Genomic DNA, 22,311 nt, shown 5'->3' on the forward strand with positions numbered 1-22,311 from the left:
ACGTTATTTCTCTCCACTCTTTACCCTGAGCCTCAGGGACTCCGTTATTGAAACTTGCACTTCTGTGTGGCTGTGATAAACATTATCCTATAAGGATTGAACCCAGGACCTCACATATGCAAAACAAGTGGCTCTACCATTGAGCCACATACCTGGTCCCTAAAGATATCTTTGTAAGTGTAACTGAAACAAATTTCTTTTTTTTTCTTAAATTTTTATTAGTGAAACACCATGAGGTAAAGTTGTAGACACAAAGTTTTGTGCTTGGGTTTCAGTTATACAATAATCGAGAACCCATCCCTCCACCAATGCCCATTCTCCACCATCACCAGTTGCAGTATCCCTCCCATCCCCCACCCCCCCATACCATCCTAACTCTGTGGCAAGGCATTCCCTGTTGTTATCTCTCTCCTTTTGAATGCTGTGGTTTGCAAAAGAGACACTGAGTGGCAATCTTGTTCGGTCTATAGTCTACTCTCATCATGCATTTCCCATCCTGAAAGGAACCTCCCAACACCCTTTATTTGGTGCTTCCTTCTCTATCTGAGCTGCCTTTTCCCCTAGCATGTGTGGCTGGCCTCAAAGCCATGTAGTGAACCTCCTGGTACTTATCTCGGCTATTCTTGGGTGTTAGTCTCTTATTTTGTTACTTTATGTTCCCCAGATGAATGCAATCTTTCTATGTCTGTCCCTTTCTTTCTGACTCATTTTGCTTAACATGGTACTTTCCATGTAGTACCACTTGTATATGAATTTCATGACTTCATCTTTTCTAACAGCTGCAATAGTACTCCATTGTGTAGATGTACCAAAGTTTCTTTAACCAGTCATCTGTTCTCAGGAACTCAGGTTTTTTCCAGATTCTAGCTATTGAAACAGATTTCTTATCTCTCATACTGAAGACATTTTTGCAAATATGCTACTTATACACTCTGCTTCCCCTTTTGTGCTGTTAAGTTTTTAGAACTTGGTCTCACTGTTATTGATGTACACCTCTTTTATTAAGCCTGCCTCTTAAATTTTTGTCATTTTTTTCCTCACTTAGGCACCATAACTGACATTACTTGTTATTATAAATGTTTAAAGAATATAATGTTGGGGATGGAGCGATAGTACAAGTGAGTAGGGACTTGCCTTGCACACAGCCCACCTGGGCTCAAACACCAGCACCCTGTATGGTATCTGAAATCCCCCAGGAAGTTATCCCTAAAAGCAGAGCCAAGAGTAAGTTCTGAGCCACAAGATGTGACCCAAAAACTAAAACTCAATCAATAATATACTGTTGCTATGTCGTACCTGCCACCATGCCCCCCATATTTTTTTAGGTCTTCTTGACTTCTATCTTCAAATTCACCTTTGTCTCTCTGAGATACTTCCACCAGAACTTAAGCTGCTGGGGAATGGAGAGTGAGCACCTAGGAGTGTGATGGAGAGATACAGGCACTCCAATGGTGGTAGCATCATGATCAAAAATTAATAATATTAATACTCTTGGACACCATGACACCTCAGTAAAAAGTGATATTTTTTAAAATTCACAGCTTCCAGGGAATTACTTGAACTTCTAGAAATAAAAAATTTTGCTCTGAAACTAATGGATATAGTTTTGTCTTTAAAAATCCCCCATCATATGAAAAAAAAGTTTGCAATTATATTTGACAAAGTTAGAAGTAACAGTTCTCAATAAAAAGCATCATGGATGGTTCCTATTACTACTCATCATTTTAACAAATTAGGGAAAAAGAAATTCTACTAATCGAATTGCATTCTGTGAATCACTTTCAAAAATTATTGTTTTTGCTTAAGTGGGCCATAGAAGGTAATAGATATTAGTGAGAACAATGACTTATTTTAATATTCATAATTCTTGACTATGTGCCACTTTTGTGACTGGGTCTTTCTCAGAGTTGGTTTCCAAGAGGGGTTCCACCAAGCTGACCAATATATAAAGAGAAAAAAAAATCACTGATGCAATGGAGTACTATGTAGCTGTTAGAAAAGATGAAGTCATGAAATTTACATACAAGTGGTACTATATGGAAAGTATCATGTTAAGCGAAATGACTCAGAAAGAAAGGGATAGACATAGAAAGATTGCATTCATCTGGGGAACATAAAGTAACAAAATAGGAGACTAACACCCAAGAATGGCCGAGATTAGTACCAGGAATTTTACTCCATGGGTTGGAGGCCAACCACACATGCTAGGGGAAAAGGCAGCTCAGATAGAGAAGGGAGCATCAAATAAATGGTGTTGGGAGGATCTTCCCAGGATGGGAGAAGCATGCTGAAAGTAGACTATAGACCAAACATGACTGTCACCCATTGCCTCTTTTGCAAACCACAACACCCAATAGGAGAGAGAGAACAAAAGGGAATGCCCTGCCACAAAGGCATGGTGGGATGGGGGGTTTGGGGGGTGGGAGGGATACTGGGATCCGTGGTGGTGGGAAATGGGCACTGGTAGAGGGATGGGTATTTGATCATTGTAAAATTGAAACCCAAGCACAAAAATTTGTAAGTCTACAACTGTACCTCATGATGTCTCACTGATAAAAATTTTTTTAAAAATCACTATACATGCAGGGCGGGACCCACAGCTCCCGAAGAAAAAAAAAAAAACAGGTTCCAAAAAGAGCCGAGATCATCGGGAAGTCCCAGATGGGGTAGGTACCACATCCCGCCTCCCCCAGATGGAACCCCGGTGACCAGAAACCTCTACAAGCACAGCTCGAGTATGCGGGAACTAGGACTTTTCCTCAAATCTGCCGGGACTACAACTCCCAGGTAACCTCAGATTCCGGAAGTCACGCCCACAGCCCGCCCCCCAGCGCCATCTTTAAAGCATTCAGCCGAAGAGAAGGGCCACATGCAGGGCGGGACCCACAGCTCCCGAAGAAAAAAAAAAAAAACAGGTTCCAAAAAGAGCTGAGATCATCGGGAAGTCCCAGATGGGGTAGGTACCGCATCCCGACTCTCCCAGATGGAACCCCGGTGACCAGAAGCCTCTACAAGCACAGCTTGAGTATGCGGGAACTAGGACTTTTCCTCAAAACCACGCGGCCGCGCGACATCTCTCTATATACAAAGTGATCCATGGGAAGTAAACCACCCAACGTTTCTCCCTGAAAATCAGAGTTAAGTTTGGAGCACGGCCACAGCCCCAGAAACACAAGGACTTAATGCAGAACCCAGCAGCTTGGAGCAGAAAAGTGAACGGACTATGCGTTAATCCAGGCCATCATGTCTGTCTGGAGGGGAAAGGGTGTTGCCCCATTTGCCCTCTCTTCTCTGGAAAGAAGGATGGCGGCCGCATGGGAGCCTTGTGGACAGCAGGTATGAGCTGGGGGTGTGGGGGCGACTAAAACCTCATGGGAAGGGGGGCGTTCCGGTCCGTCCTTCACGCCCTACCGAGGTCACCAGTTGCCCCCTGCGAGCGGCTCTCCAGCACGGCCACGGCCCCAGAAGCACAAGGACTTAATGCAGAACCCGGCAGCTTGGAGCAGAAAAGTGAACGAACTATGCGTTAATCCAGGCCATCATGTCTGTCCGGAGGGGAAAGGGTATTGCCCCAGTCGCCCTCTCCTCTCTGGAAGGAAAGATGGTGGCTGCATGGGAGCCTTGTGGACAGCAGGTATGAGCCGGGGGTGTGGGGGCGACTAAAACCTCATGGGAAGGGGGGCGTTCCGGTCCGTCCTTCACGCCCTACCGAGGCCACCAGTTGCCCCCCACTAGCGGCTCTCCAGCACGGCCACGACTCCAGAGCACAGAAACCAATTTCTTAACTATCTGACTTTCAGTAGAAATACTTCCAGGGTCAATAAGTAAAATAGCAGAAATCCAAAACCAACATTTAATTCTTGAACCCAGCTGTAGAAAGCAAATCACTTCACAATGCTTTTTCAGCATGTCTAATTTGGTGGTTGGGGGGGGGGGGGTAAACTCTAAATAATAGTGGTGAATCTTTTATTGAAACAATGAATCCAATCAAAGCAGATAGAGTGTTAACTAGAATTCATCTGCCTCACAGGGACTGGGAGAGGTGGGGGGTGGGGTTTTATTGGGGTTCTTCATGGTAAAAATAAGTATTGGTAAAGGGAAATGTGTTTGATATTTGCATGACTGAGACCTAAACCTGAAAGCTTTGTAACCTTTCCCACAGTGATTCAATAAATAAATAAATTTTTAAAAAAATTTTAAAAAATCACTGATACAGGCAGGAGAGATAGGTCAAAGGTTAAAGTGCTTGCTGTACTTGAAGCCAAGGCCAACCATGATTCTATCCCTAGCAGCACAAAACACCCTTGAACATAATCGCCAGAAGTAATCCCAGAGCACCAAGGGCGTGGTCCAAAAACCAAGGGCGGTGGGGGGGAATAGGAGAGGTGGGGAATAAACGAACTGATAAGACCTGAGTTTACCAAGAGGGTTGTGGGGGGAAGGAACCCCCAGGTCACCAGTGGAGGGAGACTGACACACAAGTGCAAGGTGTGGTGTTGGAAAGATAGAGGCATGAAACTGCCACTAATGGTACTGTAAACCATGGTACCGCAATAAAAATTGGAAAACTCAGATAAGATGGACCAAGAGAACCTTTACAAGTCACTAGTGTATCTGGAGAATCCACACACATCTCCATAAGCAACGTAGCCACTTTCTTGTCTTGGGTTAGTTTCCAGGCTGATAAAATGGATAAACCAAAGCTCAGTTCAGTTTCCACAGATCGCCCAGAAGTGCACTCTACCTCTTTCTTCCTCCTTCCAATTCACTTGATGCCAGTATGAACACAACACAAAGCCAGAATTACCACTGGAATTCCAGACTGGAATAATGATGACTTAAATACTGAGAACTCCTGAAATAACTTCAAGGATTTGAGTTGCATCTTCAAGTGAAGTCACAGCTTACAAACTAGAAGCCACACTGCCCAGTCAATCCACACGCAAAACTACATAACCAGTCACAAAATTTGAAGAGGTTTTATCGCAGTTAAATTTCTAACCAACTTGATGTGACGTTAATGGTTTAATGATACTACTGTGAAGAAATATGATATTTCTCTCCCTTTGCTTAATAACACGGGTTTTTTTTAATGTCATTTCCTTATATCTTACCTTACTTTTAAAAACAAGCTCAACGGGAATTTTTAGAACATCACTTATAATCTCCCCATCCTTTTCAACATAATACACAATCACACAGGCTTTAGGAGCCCAGGAGTTTTCTGGAATTAAAGAGAAGGTTGTTGAATTTTGCTTGCCTGCAGCAACCAACTGTCCCCTGGATACTACCTGAAAAAGAAGAACAAGCAATTTTCATGATAGACTAAAGTCAGTGAAGACTTAAATAGCAGCCAGTTTTATCACACACTGGACCACAGACACATAGAAAATCTTAATCCAACTTGGAAGTCTTTTTGAATGTAAAAACACTTTCCTGGTCACCAAAGAGAGAACATGCTAAGAAACAGGAAAGGATACGATAAAGGTGAGACAACAGTCACTAACATACATGCAGGAATATATTTTTAAGTGGAAGGTACATGGGGCATCACTGGGGAAAGCATGTTAGCAAAATAAGAGCTATGGGGAGTAACTGTTACCTCTCTTTCAGCATCTCTTACATTTCATAATTTTCTACGATGAATGTACACAGAAATTTAACATTTAAACATAATGCAAGATTAAATTATGTATCTTAAATTGGAGACTAGAATATGAGGGGAAGATGGTTACTTTAATTATATTCCTAGAAGGGCAGGCTAAAAAAGCTATGAGTTGAATATTTTTTAAATGAAGCAAAATAGTTTTATTTAAAGAAAGTTGTAGAAATTGGAAGAAAGAGAGAGATAGACACTGCTTAGGAAGATTCCATAGTAAATCATAAATTGGATTTTTATAATTACCATATAGCTTAAATCCTTCAATGGCTTGTTACCAATAACCACCAGTTCAAAAGGTGATCCCACCTAGAAAAAATAAAACATCATTAATATATATATTTAAGGTCAAAATAACCCATTGTATTATGATTATCAAAAAAAAAATTGTAAGCATTACCTTTATGTCTTCTTCTCTTGTTTGTAATTGGATGTATGTTTTACTAGGAGAATTAAACATGCCATTAACTTTCATTTTGTTTACACTATCAAGAAATGAGGCCTGTAATAAAAGGAAAGGAAACTATAAATTTTCATTTTAGTAACAGATAATATTGTACTTGCTGAATATTACTAACACTATAGCACTGTCCTCCCATTGTTCATCAATTTGCTTGAGCGGGCCCAGTAACATCTCCATTGTGAGACTTGTTGTTACTGTGTTTGGCATAACGAATACGTCACGGGTAGCTTGCCAGGCTATGTGTGTGAGATACTCTTGGTAGCTTGCCGGGCTTTCCGAGAGATAGCACAGAGGGTAGGGCATTTGCCTGGCATGTGGCCGACCCGAGTTCGATTCCTCCGCCCTTCTCAGAGAGCCTGGCAAGCTACCAAGAGTATCTCGCCCACACGGCAAAGCCTGGCATGCTACCCATGAAGTATTTGATATGCCAAAAACAGTAACAAGTCTCACAATTTGTTTTGAGACGTTACTGGTGACTGCTCGAGCAGACTGAAGAATAATTACTAAAAGGCAAAATTACTTTCACTTTTTATCACCCAGAAAAAATATTCCTTATCACTTTATAGTTTATAATATAAAGAAATTAGTATTTTCAACACGAAGAAAACATCCTCATAATCTAAGTGGAAAAAAAGGCTTCATTTCAAATGTTTTTTTCAGAAACAAAAGGTACATTATCAGAAAACACTGTAACCAGAGAAAACAAAATGGAAAAAGGAATCATTTCCTTCTTTCCACAATGCAAAGGTCATTTCCAAACAATAAATTCTATCATCACTATCAACCCACCAATAGGGTAGATTTGGAATAATTTAGAAAGGAAGCAAGAGTATTTGAGGAATCTGGGAAATCACTCTAGGGAAAAGCCCAGAAAAGAAATATAAGCATAATCATTTATTTCCTTTCATTTCCGTTTCAATCAATGTAGAATGTCCAATGACAAAATCAACAATGGGAAGAGTTTTGGGGAGTCTCTCCAACCTATTTGGGGCATGCTATATGGAGGTACTCTTTAAAAAATTTCAAGGACAGTCTAGTCCTCAATCAATGTCACAAAATTTCTTTTAACAATTTCTCCCATTTTACAGTTTTCCCCATGTTGCAAACCACTTTCTGTGCACTGACTTCCTATGGACAGAACACCTATCACAGATCAAAATTTCAACATGGTCAGTGCAGTAGCATGAAGACAAACAGGCAGCACCTTCAACTGTAGCTCATTGCTATCAGGCAGGACTGGGATTTCAATCTTAAAGATTCCACTCTGGGGCACAGTGTAATTTATGGTCTGGACCACTGTCTTTTCATCAGTACTGTGCTCTCTGCTCGAGTAGCTGGAATGATTCGACTGTGTCACCGTTATGACTACATCATTTTTTCTCTCTTCAAGAGTCAGTGGATTGTCATCAGAGCGGAATACTTTCACCTACATTTCAAAACACAACATTTTAAAACAGGTAACAAAAGAAACAAAGGAACTGCATGAAGTCAAATTTCCATTTGCACTACTCCCATGAAACGGAGTTCTCAAGACTTACGGGTTGTGCCCAAACTTCCAGATTGTGTAGTCCCTCTCTAGAAGACTCCCATATCACTGACCACACTCTTGGTTTGCCTCTTTTCTCTTCATGTCTCTACACTAGACTCCTTTCTCATCCCACCTTCTGCATTCTCATCTTGGTTTTTTGTTTTGTTTTGTTTTGTTTTGGGGGTCTGGTTTGGTTTGGGTTGGGTTCCTCTTCCTCTCCCTAACTGTGGGGATTTGTCCAGGCCAATTACCTATTCTCTCATCCTCAAAGGTCTCAGCCCTCCTGCCAGTCTCCTCATGTTGCTATCATCACCTCCCCCTCTGCAGGAAACGGCTATATCCTCAACAACCACAGATTCAGTGTATCTCTCCACCTTAGTAAACTACTCATACCTCCTACCATAATTCTACTAGACTAAATATCTCTGAATAGTTCTTCCTTTTCACTTTCTAAACCCACTATGTCCAAGCACTATATTCCTCTCTTTGCTTATAGATTTTTAATATATTGTTTATATTATAAAACATAACTTTGTTTATGTATTGTGTATTACATATTATAAAATCAAATTAAAATTGCTGACAAGTATCTAATTTCTTTAATTAATAATAAAGCCCCAATTTGATAATACAAGTCAAACTAAAATTGTACAGCCAAGAATGTTGAAAATATTTTTGTTAGAAACTAATTTTTAGATGTTATTTGGAAACAATTCTGTATGTCTCATATATGTGAAGAGGAAAATTAACCTACCTTTAGCTCAAATTTTTTAAAAACACTAAAAACATGATTCCCATTGTACTGAATTTATTGCTTTAGACTGTTATAAATGTGCCAACTTACATTGGCAGTGAAGTTAAGAGATGGCTTCAAGGCAGTATGATAGTCAAAAAATTCAATGATGTAATCATGTTGCTTAATAAAGACATTGGAGCTTGCATTTCTTGAGATACCTGTTGTGGACATTGCACCATTTAGAAAGCAAAGGTATTATTTCAACAATAGCTTCTATCCAACAAATCTCTCTACCTGGTTATATACCCCATCAGGATACAACCTCATTCAACATTGACTTGGCCACTGACAGAAACACACTGTTCTATCACATCTTCTACAGATGCCTTTAAAGCACTGTTACTCCCTCAGTCACATTTGCTCCAGCAGATTAAAGTCACTAACAGAATAATCTTTTGCTCCTTTGGGAATTAGTTAAAAATTAATTGAAAAAAACAACACTCTTGAGACACTAATACTAAGATACAAATAACTAACCTTTAGTTTCATTGTTAAAGAGAAAACTGTCAAAGAGAAAGAAGATTTCTGAGTATTCAGGGATGGAAAGATAGTAAGGCAAGTAGGACCCTTGTCTTGTGTGACCGGGGTTCAATCCCCAACACCCCATATGGTCCCCAGTCCCACCACAAGTGATCCCTGAGAAAAGAGCTAGGAGGAAACCCTGAGTACAGCCAGTTATCGCAAAAAAAAAAAAAAAAAAAAAAAACCTGGGGGTGGGGGACAGATTATTGAATATTTAAGTGATTCCCCAAAACAATCATCATCTGAAAAGATTAGTTTTCCATGTAATTTTCAGGCCAAACGTAAATGGTATAAACGGGTTTTAAAAAAAAAAAACCTATCACATTTTGAAATTTCATACAAAATGTATTTCTCCTCTTCATTATGAAAATGTTCCAGAAGGTTATTTAGTAGACATAATAATCTCAGCACTAAATAGCACCTTTTGGAGGAGAATAACACTACCAAAATGAATGGAAAGACCAGTGAAGCACCACATAAATCACTTTATCTCCACTTCCACACATACAAACCTGTGAGTGATTCTGTCACTATCGCTAAAATTTCTACTGGACCAAAAGGAGATGCATGCGTGTACTCTAAACGTTCATCCAAGAAATCCATTACTTCTTTGATTTCTTTATCACTAAAAGAGAAGTTTGCAGACCCATCTATCTGTTTTGTTTAAAAGAGAAAGAAAGATTTCATTTTTTTATTTTAATAACTCAAGTAGTATAAATAAAATACAAATAAAACTCATTATTAAGACAAAATAATACAATGACTCTCTCTGTCCCATTTTAATCACTATAAACGAGTAAATTCTCAATGGTCCAAGACTCTAAAGCCCTTGATTAACCTTACACTCAATTTTTGTTAATCAGTACAAAAATTTCATTTTTTCAAAAATGTAAACAAAAATTTTACCCACAAAAAATTATAAAATCTGTATGTTACCTTTAAAATTTTGTGAATATTTTTCTTCTCACCCCAGAAGGATAAAGGTGAAAACCTAAGTGTCACATCTCCTTTCACTGGTTTCCCATATGTATACCTAAAAAATAATATTTTTTTACATTTTCAATGATATTGTCAAAATAGCATAAGAAAAATATCACATCTAATGGCGTGCACTGGCTACCTAACTTATTGTTTTTTAAAATTTTTAAATACTCTTACTTAAAACTTTTTTTAATTGAACACAGCAAGGATTCTCCTCACTGAATAGTGATCTTTGAAATTAACTTTCCAAAATGGAGAGTTTTGACCACTAGACTGCCAAAGAGTCATAACGCACAGTTTATCCTGACTATAAACAACCTAGAAGATTCCAGAGAAAATCTGGTCTGAATTAAAGTGACAGCTTTCTATACAAAAGTTTTGAAGATTATTAAATAATTTCTCCCTAAGGAACTTGAACATGCCCAGGAAAATTTTTACCTTTGAAATATTTTAAATGTTGCTAAAACTGATTATTAGGGCTGATGATAGGGCTATTATTATGGGCTTATTAGGAGATATCCAATATGCCAAAACACAATAACAATAAGTCTCACAATGGAGATGTTACTGGGCCCGCTCAAGCAAATTGATGAACAACGAGAGGACAGTGCTACAGTGCTATTAGGAGATGCTTCAGTATTCATCACGGAACTTACTAGAACACATCTTCTAGGAAACCACAAGTGCTTATGACTGTTCAATACTATTTTCAATAGGACAACTTAAAAGAGTAAACTTTTTTTTTATTAGTGAAACACCATGAGGTACAGTTGTAGATTTACAATTTTTTGTGCTTGGGTTTCAATTATACAATGATCAGATACCCATCCCTCCACCAGTGCCCATTTTCCACCACCATGGATAATATCCCCCCCACCCCCATTCCCCCATCCCCCCCCCCTGCCTCTGTGGCAGGGCAATCCCCTGTGTTCTCTCTCTCCTTTTGGGTGTTGTGGTCTGCAAAAGAGGCATTGAGTGGCAAACATGTTCAGTCCATAGTCCACTTTCGACATGCATCTCCGCTCCCTCCTGGGAGGGTCCTCCAAACACCCTTTATTTGGTGTTCCCTTCTCTATCTGAGCTCCCCTTTCCTCTAGAATGCCCGACTGGCCACTAAGCTATGGAGTAATCCTCCTGGTGCTGATCTCAGCTATTAAAAGAGTAAACTTTTATAAATTAAATTTTATGTACATTTTTATGTCGTTCTCTACTTAAGCCCAAGCTCATCATCTGCTTTGCATTCTATGCTTTAATTTTATTCCATCTCATGATAGAAAAGTCTCCGGGTGAAGGAGAAAGATCGTTTCATAAACTGTTTTACTGCAAGGGCCTTCTTAAAAATTTTTTATTTAATTAAAGAACCATGTTTTACAAAGTTATTGATAATTGAGTCTTAGGCATAAAATATTCCAACACAAATCCCACCACCAGTGTCAACTTCCCATTCTATGCTTTAATTTTAGTCCATCTCATGATAGAAAAGTCTCCAGGTGAAGGAGAAAGATCGTTTCACGAACTGTTTTACTGCAAGGGCCTTCTTAAAATTTTTTTATTTAATTAAAGAACCGTGTTTTCCGAAGTTATTGATAATTGAGTCTTAGGCATACAATATTCCAATACAAATCCCACCACCAGTGTCAACTTTCCACCACCACTGTACCCACATTCCCTCCTGCCCCCTCCCACCTACAGCCTTAACCGGCACACTTCAAAGTTTGATGGTTGCAGTTTAGATCTTATATTTTCAGTATTAATGAGTCTCTGCTTTGGTTACAAAGCCACATCACTCTCCCACACCATCAGCATGCCTGAAGCCCCAGATTCCTGTTCGCCTGCTACTTCCCTTTCTCATCTTCTTTCTCCCCCCTCGATTTCTTTTCCTCTCTGTCATTTTCCTCCCTATCCTCTGTCAGAGCCTGTTTTAAATGTTTTTCCTAGTTTAAAAGACTAAAACAAGTCCAACTCCATATCCACCACCCTTCTAAATGAAAACAGTAAAATTACTGGAAAGCCTGGCTAGCAAGCTTAGCATCCAATTCATCCATTCAAAACAATCCTCAAAACCTAATACAGTAATGTCTTGCTAATGTCTATACATTAAAAAATGCATAACATAAATATCAAAACACGATAATTCAAGTTATACCACATGATAGCACAGAGATCTTAAATACTCAGACACAATTTAAAATATTCTCGGACACAAATATTTTTCATTTTGACTTCAATGAGAAGTAGATTTAGCTTTCCAACTACCCAGTTGATCAAAATTGTAGAATAAAGATACTAAGATTTAAGGTAGAATTTGGAAAGCCCTTGGGATAAACTATGTTTTAAATAATTTGACCCCAAAAAAACAAATTTTTTTAAATGGCATCTCAAGATACAAAAAATAAAAATGAAAAACAAATCAAAATATTCTGGGGGAATATCATTAGAAAAACAATTCTCTTTTTTTGGAGGGGTGGTAGGGAGTCACACCCAGTGATGTTCAGGAGTTACTCCTGACTCTGTATTCAAGAATCATTCCTGGTAGTGCTCCAGGGACCATATGGGATGCTCGGCCGTGTGCAGGGCAAATTCCCTACCCACTATTCTATTGTTCTGGACCCAACAATTATCTTTATTTTTTTTTGTTTTTGGGGTCACACCTGGCGATGCTCAGGGGTTACTTCTGGCTCTGCACTCAGGAATCACTCCTGGCAGTGCTCAGGGGACCATATAGGATGCTGGGAATCGAGCCTGGGTAGACCACGTGCAAGGCAAACGCCCTACCCGCTGTGCTATTGCTCTAGCTGTACCCAACAATTATCTTTTGAACCTTCATTGTACTTCACTGTAATTCAGTTTATTGCTACCTCTTAAATTTTTTATTTGGGGGTGTGGGGGCACACCCAGAAGTGCTCAGAGCTTACTCTTGCTCTGTGCTCAGAAATCACTCCTGGCAATACTCAGGGAATCGTATGTCGAATCAAATCAGGGTAAGCTCCATGTTGTCGTTACCTTACTTTTATATCATTTCCAAGATACAAATGTCTCAGCTTATCAAACAATAAATTTATCCAATTAAATAATAGTTTTAAATCTGGCTTTCTCAGAAATTATGGAAGTAATAAGATATATGTTATGCTAGTTTCTTTACAACCTCTGGAACCCACTGTGTTCGTGGAAGAGTCTATTATTTAGTCTAATGATGTGAGAATAGTGAGAAGATAATCACATGGATGCTAATAATTGCAGGTATTTATTAATCTCAGTTAAAAACAATTTTAACTAAAAAGATACAAACTTCTCTGGGAAATCTCCAGCAATACTTAGAATATTAACTATGCCTTAATAAGATACATGGCTAATAGCAAAAAGAGTAACCTGCATTCTTTATCCTCTAGTCAAACATAGGATTAAAATAACAATGATGAAATATATATTTTAAATCATCCCTATAATTTATTAACATCCATCTAAGTGGTAATACAACAGAATTCATCTTTCAAGTACAGCATGAAACTAATGAATTTCCAGTCCTACACTATATCCCTTAATTCAGTGTCCAGACCAAACCCATTACCCACACAACTCCAAAATCAGAGACTTTTGATTGGGTAGAAAGACTTTTGCTGTGTACTTACCAGTCAGAACTGAAATCTAGAAGTCACATGGCTTATTTTGTTCTTCAGTAAATGTTACATGCTACCCCATGGCTAGTAGTGTACTAGGCACCAAAGTACAACATTAAACAAGACAAGATACACAATGCAAAGATTTGGGCTGGATCACTCTTACTAAATTTTACATATGTAGGTTTTTCCTATTTTATGGAAAGCCTAAACTGTATTAGCCAGAGTTTTTATTAAAAAAACATAAACCTTTATTTATGATAGGGAAGACATGATAATTGCCACAATAAGATCCAAGTTCAAAATAAATTTTAATGTGATCTTTTGTTTTGTTTTGGGACCATATCCAGTAGTGCTCAGGACTGACTCCTGGCTCTAACTTAGGAATCACTCTGGCAGGCTCTTGGGACCATATGAGATGACATGTATCAAACTCAGGTCAGTTACATGCAAGGCAAGCACGCTATGTAACACACTATCACTTTGGCAAAATAGTTTAGATGCCAGAGTTGAAAGCTTAGCAATGTAAATGAAAATAGCCGTATATTATACATATATTATGTTGTATTAATGATATTAATGTCTATATTTGCGTGTCATCCTTGCGCAGGGGCCATGCTAATCTTCTCTGTATCGTTCCAATTTTAGTATATGTGCTGCCGAAGCGAACACATATACTAAATGTGTTCACAGAGGAACAAAGGCAAGCGGGTCCCGGGGCTGAGATCTCCAAGCCTACTCTGATCGGGGCTGAGCATCCTCCACCCAGATCCTCCGAATTCCAGTACTAGCTGGGTCCACATTCCAAAGCCAGGTGCACAACTGACATCTTATTATGACATCTTATTATCTCATTCCTACTTTGGACAAACTGGCAGGCTACCGCATGTAACCTGCCCACACAGCAGAGTCTGGCAAACTCCCCCTGGCGTACCCAATATGCCAAATACCAGTAACAATGATGGGTCTCATTCTCCTAAAGAGCCTTGAATATAGCACTTTCTTAAAAATCTCAGGGCTAAGATGAAGGAGACGTTACTGGGGCCTGCTCGAGGCAATCGACGAATAACAGGATGGTCGTGATTCGTCGTGATTCGTGATGCCTATATTTATATAGGTTCCCACACGGCAGAGCCTGACAAGCTCCCCATGGCATATTCAATATGCCAAAAACAGTACAACAAGTCTCACAATGGAGACATAACTGGTGCCCGCTCGAGCAAATCGATGAACAATGGGACCACAGTGCTACAGTGCTATATTTATATAGGTTAAAATCATATTGCAACAAATCATCACAAATGACTCACTGATTTGTTTTCTGATAATACCACTTGCCATTCCTTTAAGTTTTGTTGGAGAAAATAATATGAAATAAATTTGTTCTAACAATGCCTACCAAGGAGACAGGCTGGAGGGTCGGAGGGACCCTGGTGATATTGGTGGAGGTAAAGGAACATTGATGGTGGGATTGGTGTTGAAACCTTGTATGCCTGAAAAAACTTTATTATGAACAACTTTGTAAATCACAGTGTCTTAATAAAAATTAAAAGAAAAAAACTGATCTAAAATGGAAGAATTGTGTGATGAGAGCTATGTATAAAGCATAAAGAACTCAAGACGAAAAATAAAGTCTGGAAATTGCCTAGACTAACGTCTAACGGTCAGAAAAGATACACACTCTCAGAAAACAAGAAAAATTCTGTGCTTCTGAGAAAACAGAGTTAGCGAGTATTCAGAAGGGGTTTAATGGGATATTGCAAAAGACATGAAAGTAGAAAAGAATTCTACAACATACTAAGAAATTTGAACTTGGCCTACGGAACAATGGTCTGAAAACTTTCAGGCAAACGAATCATAAAATGATAAAATGACCAATCTCGTTTTGGTCAAAGAAAAGAAAACATTCTGGATTCTGAGCAAAGAAACAATTCCAATATATTAAAACTGGAGTTAAGAGAGATATTTAAAACAGCAGACGGAAAAAAAGAAAATGTTGGTTTAATCAAGAAAATGACAGTGAGTCCCATGATGAGGTACAGTTTTCACCAATTTTTCTCTAAGGAAATATTTTTTGATCATTTCATTAGCCATTTAATGGTAAACAAGCACCATAAAATTATTGCAGGCCTGAGACAGGGGGAGATGGAAAGATGGAGACAATATGGTGGAGGGAAGGTGACAGAGGTGGTAAGATTCGAATATTCTTGGATCAGAATATTCGTTGGAATATTAATGACTGTAACTCATCATTATCAAAAACTTTGTAAACCACGGTGATTACATAAAATGTGAGAGGAAAAATGAAAATGACAATGAGGAAAGTGGCTGGATTGGGGAGAAAATTTAGATCTGGAGGAAGAAGAGCATCGAATGTTCATTTAACATGGAACTGAGGAGATGAGAAGACTTGGGCAGTGAAACAGAAGTTCAATTCGGCAAAACAAGGATGCAGAGAAGAAACAGGTCTGGGGAAGGGGATGGGTTTGAAGGACTGTGGAATACCCAGTAGGAGGGACTCAGTGGGACATGAGACAGGAGGGTCTGGATCTTGAGACAGATGTGTGAGCAGGCAAGTGTCTCAAACCATAGAGTTGTTGGAGGAGTAGCAAGGAATCCTGAGCATAGAGAGGAAATTCCTGGATAAAGGGAAATCCACAAAGGAAAAGAGAGAACCAAACCAAAGACGAAGTTCTACAGAGCATTCACTTCTCACTTTCTTTACTCCTTCCCACCTTCCCTTCGCTGGTGTTAATGTCATCGTGATGAAGCAGGAACTGCACATACATCTGGCTGAGGTGCTCATCAGGGATTCCACCAGGTTGCAGTGCTTGCACACGTGGCCATGGTACCCACAACATTTATATTCCTTTAGTTGTGATGCTAGAACAGGGCTCACTGCCAATCACCCTCTAGTTTGGAGTACATGAGTCATGTGTATGGTGTGGTGCTCACCAGGATTACTACAGTTCTTACATGTATCCTTACCAAGTGTTGTACTTCCCAATCATGGCACAGCTTTCTAGAGGTGGTGCTCACCAGGGGTGGCATCCCTCCCTCATGGGCTGCTTACACATGCCCGGCTGTGGTACAGCAAAAATGGCTCACGGTACCACCAATTACAGACAGCATGGCTTCTAGGATCAAACAGAACCATTGAAGGACTTCACATTGAACAGCTGGACACCAGGGATTTGAACTCGTGACCAGATGCTTGCAAGGCAGGTGCTCTAGGCCCCTTAACTGTTCCTAAGGTCAAATATAAACTTTTGTTCTAAATTTTATAGTTTAGGTAATATGGTTTCAATTGGGTTAATGTTTATCACACTGTTGTAGTTACCATACACTATATTTATCACCATCAAAATATCCATGACCCTCCATCATGAAACATAAACTCTTAAAGGATGGACAGGAGAAAATTGACTTCAAAGAGCCTCAAAGGACTAAGTAAAAGGAACTGAGGAAAATCAGAAAAGAAATGGGAAAGAACAAACAAATGTTCAATGCAGCAAAGAACAAAAAAATTAATTGTAGAAGGGCCAGAGAAATAGTAAAGTAGGTAGGATGTTTGCCCTGGATTTCATCTCCAGTACCACACATGAGAAGCACCAGAAGTGATCCCTGAGCACAGAGCCAAGAATGCACCCTGAGCACAACCAGATGTGGCCCCCCCAAAAAATTAAACAGAAACTTAGACTCTGGAAAGCTGACTCTTAGGCTGTGGGTCTAGGTTTAAACTTGTCCTAAGCTACAGATTCAATGAAAGAGAGGGAGAGAATAGTAATTGAATTGTATTGTTCCAAGTAAATAACTCAACAAATAGTAGATGAGACCACTGGTGAACTGTGAGCAAAACTGAACAAGAAATATTCAGAAAGAGACCCAAGGGGGCACAGACCCAAGGGGGACTTTTTATATTGACAAGAGGCTGAGTGCAGCAGAATTGGTCAATGACGGAGTGCTGAAAACATACATCAATGATGGCTTTAAGTGGAGAAGGGCTGAAAGGTTGCACCATGGGTCATTCCAGTTCAGTGACATGTAAAATAGTAACTAAAAAAAATGTGTCTGAGCGCTGATCTTTCTTATAATTAAACTGTTTGTATCAAATAAGCATCACAAATGATTTTTACAGAGAAGATCAAAAGGCCATAATAAAACTTTATACATATATACAGATGCAGGAAAAAATCTAAAAGAAATATTCTCAAGATTAACAGGGAAGAAGGGTCTTCCCCGGAGGAAGCTGTTTCAATGACCTGCTGAGGATAGCACGAAGATGAAATTCCAAGGGGATGAAGAATGAATGGAATGTGGAAACTGCAATCCTAGCTTGACCAGGAAGAGGTTAGAAGAGATAGAGCAATCGAAGTAGCTGGAAATAGATAGAGAAGCACTTGGAAGGAGTTGAGAAGTCAGGAGGTTTTGCTCTTTAGTGACAGGAATGTTCAAACACTGAAAGATGTCACTAAAGAACCTAAGGTCAAAGATAGCAAAGGGAGGAAGCTGAGATACAGGTGAGAGAGGAAATGGCGTAGGGATTCTCCTGACAGGAGAGAGATTAATCTCTGAAAAGAGACCTAACGTTCATCATAACAGACACAGAATCACCATTATCAGCAGAGCATCGCGTCCATCTTTTCTGGGTATTTACAGAGCAGTGTCATGACAATTTTTAAGAACTGGTTAAAGATCTTGCTGGACAATACAAAATATATTATTTTGGTTCTGCTTTTGGGGCAGGGGTGGGGTTCGGGATGGAAACATTCGAAATATGGTGGTGGGAAGGTGTAAAGGTGGTGGGATTGGTGTTTCAATATTACGTAGTAATCAAATATTGTGAACTACTTTATAAAATTTTTTAAAGTTTTAAAATATCAAAAAAAAAAAAAAAGATCTTGCTGGTCCAAAGAATGCCTCACTTAGTTGCAAAGCTGTACAGTGTATTCTCAGTCAGAGTAAAAGCAGAGGGGACTGGAACATGCTGGCAGCCGCAGAGCACAGGACAGCCAGGCTAAAGGGAGAACATTCGTAGCCTCTGGAGGAAGGGGCCTAAGCCGTGGCCCGGTGAGTCATGAAGATTTTCACACCCTGGGGAGGACCTCCCCTTGGACCATCTCAAGCATCATCCGGAAAAGAAAGAGATTTGATGGGAAGAACTCAGACTGGACCGCTACCTGAACTGCCAGATCCGAGGACTTTAAATCACAGAGAGACTATCCAAAACAGACATACCAGAGCCAGCAGGACAGCGCACAGAGCTGGAGCAAATGTCTTGCACACACAAGGCCCCAAGTTCAATCCTCAACCCTGCATGACTGTCCTCCCACGAGCATCACTACTGTGGCTCTGGTGGCCTTTTCCCAGCCTTGCTGGGCGTGAGCAGCCTTACATCACTGGTCCAAGTCCACCAGCAACCCGAGAGAAAAATCATAATGAGATGAGTGAACCCAGCAAGCCAAATAACAAGGATACTGCTCTGAGTCACTGCAATAGTGCAAAGGGAAGGAAACCTTAATTTTTCTTTTTAAATCCCAGACAGAGGGGCTGGAGAGATATCACAGCGGGTAGGGCTTGCACGCGGTCGACCCGGGTTCGATTCCCAGCATCCCATATGGTCCCCTGAGCACCGCCAGGAGTAACTCCTGAGTGCAGAGCCAGGAGTAACCCCTTTGCATCACCGGGTGTGACCAAAAAAAAAAACCAAAAATAAATAAATAAATAAATCCCAGACAGAGTGTGTCTCTGGCTTGGAAGAAGGGCAGGATAGTAATTACAGAAAATCTAGGAGGCCCCAGGCCAGCTTGGTCTGGGGACAGCTTCTGCCAGGACACTCACTGCCTGGCTTCTGCCATTGCCACAGGCCTCACTGGCGGAGGAATCTCATGATGACAAAGCCGGGAAGTGAGGTCCAGCTTTTATCACTTATTACAAATAGAATTATAAAACAATTTGATTTCAGAAGCCAAAGAGTGAACACGGACACATCTAAACTACTGTAGTACTGTAGCACTGTCCTCCCGTTGTTCATCAATTTGCTCGAGCGGGCCCAGTAACGTCTCCATTGTGAGACAACCTACAAAAAGTCTTGCCTTGAATTTGTTTTGTTTTGTGACCATACCCCATACTGCTCAGGACTTACCCCTGACTCTGTGCTCAAAAGTCACTCCTGGCAGGGCTCGGGAATAAAGCTGAGGTGGACCATATTTAAAGCAGGTGAAAATTTAAAGTCACTTTATTTTAATTATCCAATGAATAATAATAATAGGGAAGTGTTAAATTTAAAATACTTCCTTTCATGCTATTAAACTAATTGTTTGATTAATTTTAATTATCAATTAAATTGATTTACAAAGTTGAATTTTTAATTTTAGATACAGTGCCTGCTGCACTCTGTCCCCTGGCTCTTAAATTTCTTGGAAGCAACCTTGGCCTCTACTTTTATTTTTTCTTTTTCTTTTTTTTTTTTTAATTTTTACTAGTGAAACACCATGAGGTACAGTTGTAGATTTACAAATTTTTGTGCTTGGGTTTCAGTTATACAAGGATCAAACACCCATCCCTCCTCCAGTGCCCATTTTCCACCACCACGGATCCCAGTATCCCTCCCACCCCCCACCCCCCACCCCACCCTGCCTCTGTGGCAGGGAATTCCCTTCTACTTTTGAGAGCTGCTGGTCTCTGCATCAACAAATCAAAATACTGTGCTATTCCACCATAATTCCCAAAAGTAGAGAGAGAGATAAAAGGAAAGTGCTTGCCATAGAGGCAGGGGGTACAAGGGATTCTGGGAACATTGGTGGTGGAAAATGTACACTGGTAGCGAATGGGTGTTCGATCATTTTATGACTGAAACTCAATCATGAAAGCTTTATATCTGTATCTCACAGTGATCCAATTTTTTTAAGAAAATACTGTGCTGCTCAAGGCAATGGGTCAAAATCTCAAAAACCTAGTAATTATGACTTTTAGGTCAATAAGGCCGGATGGAAGTCTCCCTGCACATAGACTGAAATGGATGGATGTGACTTATGAGCATTCAAAATTGCAATAAAGCAACTGAATCCTTCCCTATGGTTCAATCCCCATTATTGAGGAGGGGGATCAGGAAGGTGGGGGGGGGGGGGGAGTGGAGAGTAAGATTTAAGAAAAAGTAAACTGTCTTGAATCAGGTCAGTTGCATGGGGAATAAGCAAAGCTGTAACTATTTTGTTAATCTGACACAGTCTGTAATATAAGCCCCTTGATTCATTCTGGAAAAACACTGGCCTATTAGAAATAATGTCGGAATGATTCCTTTGAGAAGTAAAGCCCTATGCAAACATGCTCCACACTTATTTGTGACAGATACTTGATTTCCTTCACTGTGGTAGTTTAACGAGCATAATATTGAACTAATATCTTAGAGCATATAATGAGCTGCCTGTAATACCGGTTCATAGCAGTTCATAGTCATTTAAAGAAAAATGAGGGTCTGAGAGCTGACTCAAAGGGCTGGATTGCATAATTCACAGGCAGGCTGCCCAGGTTCAAATCCCAGCACACGTGGTCTCCAGGAGTGACCCCAAACACAGGGGTGAGAGCAGCCCCTGAGCACTGTTGGGTGCTCCTCCCGGCCTCAAAAGAAAAAAAAGAAAGAAAGAAGGAAGGAAGGAAGGAAGGAAGGAAGGAAGGAAGGAAGGAAGAGAAAAATGATACTTACTTTGCTGTGACAGTACCATGTAAATCCTTAGAATTCATAGAAAAGTATAATGGAGTCTTCAAAGTCACTTCAAATGTTGGCAATACTGGGGGAGAAAGGTAAATATTTTAAAGAATCTATTTTGCTATCATATTCAGTTTAGCAATTTGAAGAAGAGACTAAAGGAGTTTATATTTGATGTTACAAACTTACATTGATTAGGATTCAAATATACATTAACACACATATGAAAAGCACTTCCTTTCTCCCAAACTGAAAACCACTATGAGGCTGGAACACTGGGACAGCCACACTGGGATCATTTTAAGGGACACTTGTCTCGCAGAAGCGGGATCCAAATTACTCATGCAAGGAAACTTAGTGCTAGAAGACCAGATTTGTATTCCACTGTCCTCCATCAGTGTGGATTTGGTGCATGCTGAAAGATTTCCATATTACCAGGTGTCGTTACTTTTGGATCATGACAGCATTTGTCCATGATCATGTCCTCAACTTATAATTGAGTATTGTGGCGCTTTGGCCTGGCCCATTTTGATGCCAGGGTAGCTCACAGTTTGCCCTGGGTCCATTCAGTCCCTTGCCGGGACCCTGCTTTTGGGGTACTAAGAACTAAGGGCAACTGAGTCAAGAGCAGATGCCCAGGAGTAAATATTATTGGAGTCCATCAACTCCCAAGTTACAAAGCATAATATTAACTGTCTTCCTGTGCCCATACAGAAAGGACATTGCTTTAAGTAAACTAATTTCCCTGCGGTAAGGCTGAAAGGACAAACCCATTGTTATCCTACAATCACCCCATGTGGAGATGATAAGAGAGGCTGACTGGTTAAGGTTCTCTGTAGAAATCTGCTTTTACAGACTTGCTGATAATACAAAGGATAACTATAAATCAGCATTAAAAATTAGTTATCTTATTGGGAGTCTGATATTAGGAAAATATTACAGCTTTTCACTAAGTCTACAGTTATAGCATTACTACATTTCTTTATGGACTGGATAACTGCCGTCTCTATTAAAAAATTAGTGTTTTGACTTAAATG

General features: G+C 39.9%; 1 protein-coding gene and 1 non-coding gene across 2 annotated transcripts in view; both read right to left on the reverse strand.

The window, feature by feature from the left end:
• CD109 (CD109 molecule) overlaps positions 1 to 22,311 on the reverse strand; it is a 177,358-nt gene that overhangs the window by 66,071 nt on the left and 88,976 nt on the right. Inside the window, exons 7-14 of the mRNA XM_056109953.1 lie at positions 21,272 to 21,356; positions 9,905 to 10,001; positions 9,481 to 9,622; positions 8,495 to 8,604; positions 7,327 to 7,548; positions 6,060 to 6,161; positions 5,906 to 5,968; positions 5,115 to 5,291 (exon numbers count right to left, since the gene is read on the reverse strand). Of these exons, the coding sequence (XP_055965928.1) occupies positions 5,115 to 5,291; positions 5,906 to 5,968; positions 6,060 to 6,161; positions 7,327 to 7,548; positions 8,495 to 8,604; positions 9,481 to 9,622; positions 9,905 to 10,001; positions 21,272 to 21,356 (998 nt within the window). The remainder of the gene's footprint in view (positions 1 to 5,114; positions 5,292 to 5,905; positions 5,969 to 6,059; positions 6,162 to 7,326; positions 7,549 to 8,494; positions 8,605 to 9,480; positions 9,623 to 9,904; positions 10,002 to 21,271; positions 21,357 to 22,311) is intronic.
• Positions 14,133 to 14,238, reverse strand: LOC130019458 (U6 spliceosomal RNA). Its single transcript, XR_008791787.1, has one exon. It is a non-coding gene; the product is annotated as a U6 spliceosomal RNA (small nuclear RNA).

The sequence above is a fragment of the Sorex fumeus genome, unplaced genomic scaffold (genome assembly GCF_029834395.1).
Source record: "Sorex fumeus unplaced genomic scaffold, SorFum_2.1 ptg000008l, whole genome shotgun sequence".
In the NCBI taxonomy this organism is placed as follows: domain Eukaryota; kingdom Metazoa; phylum Chordata; class Mammalia; order Eulipotyphla; family Soricidae; genus Sorex; species Sorex fumeus.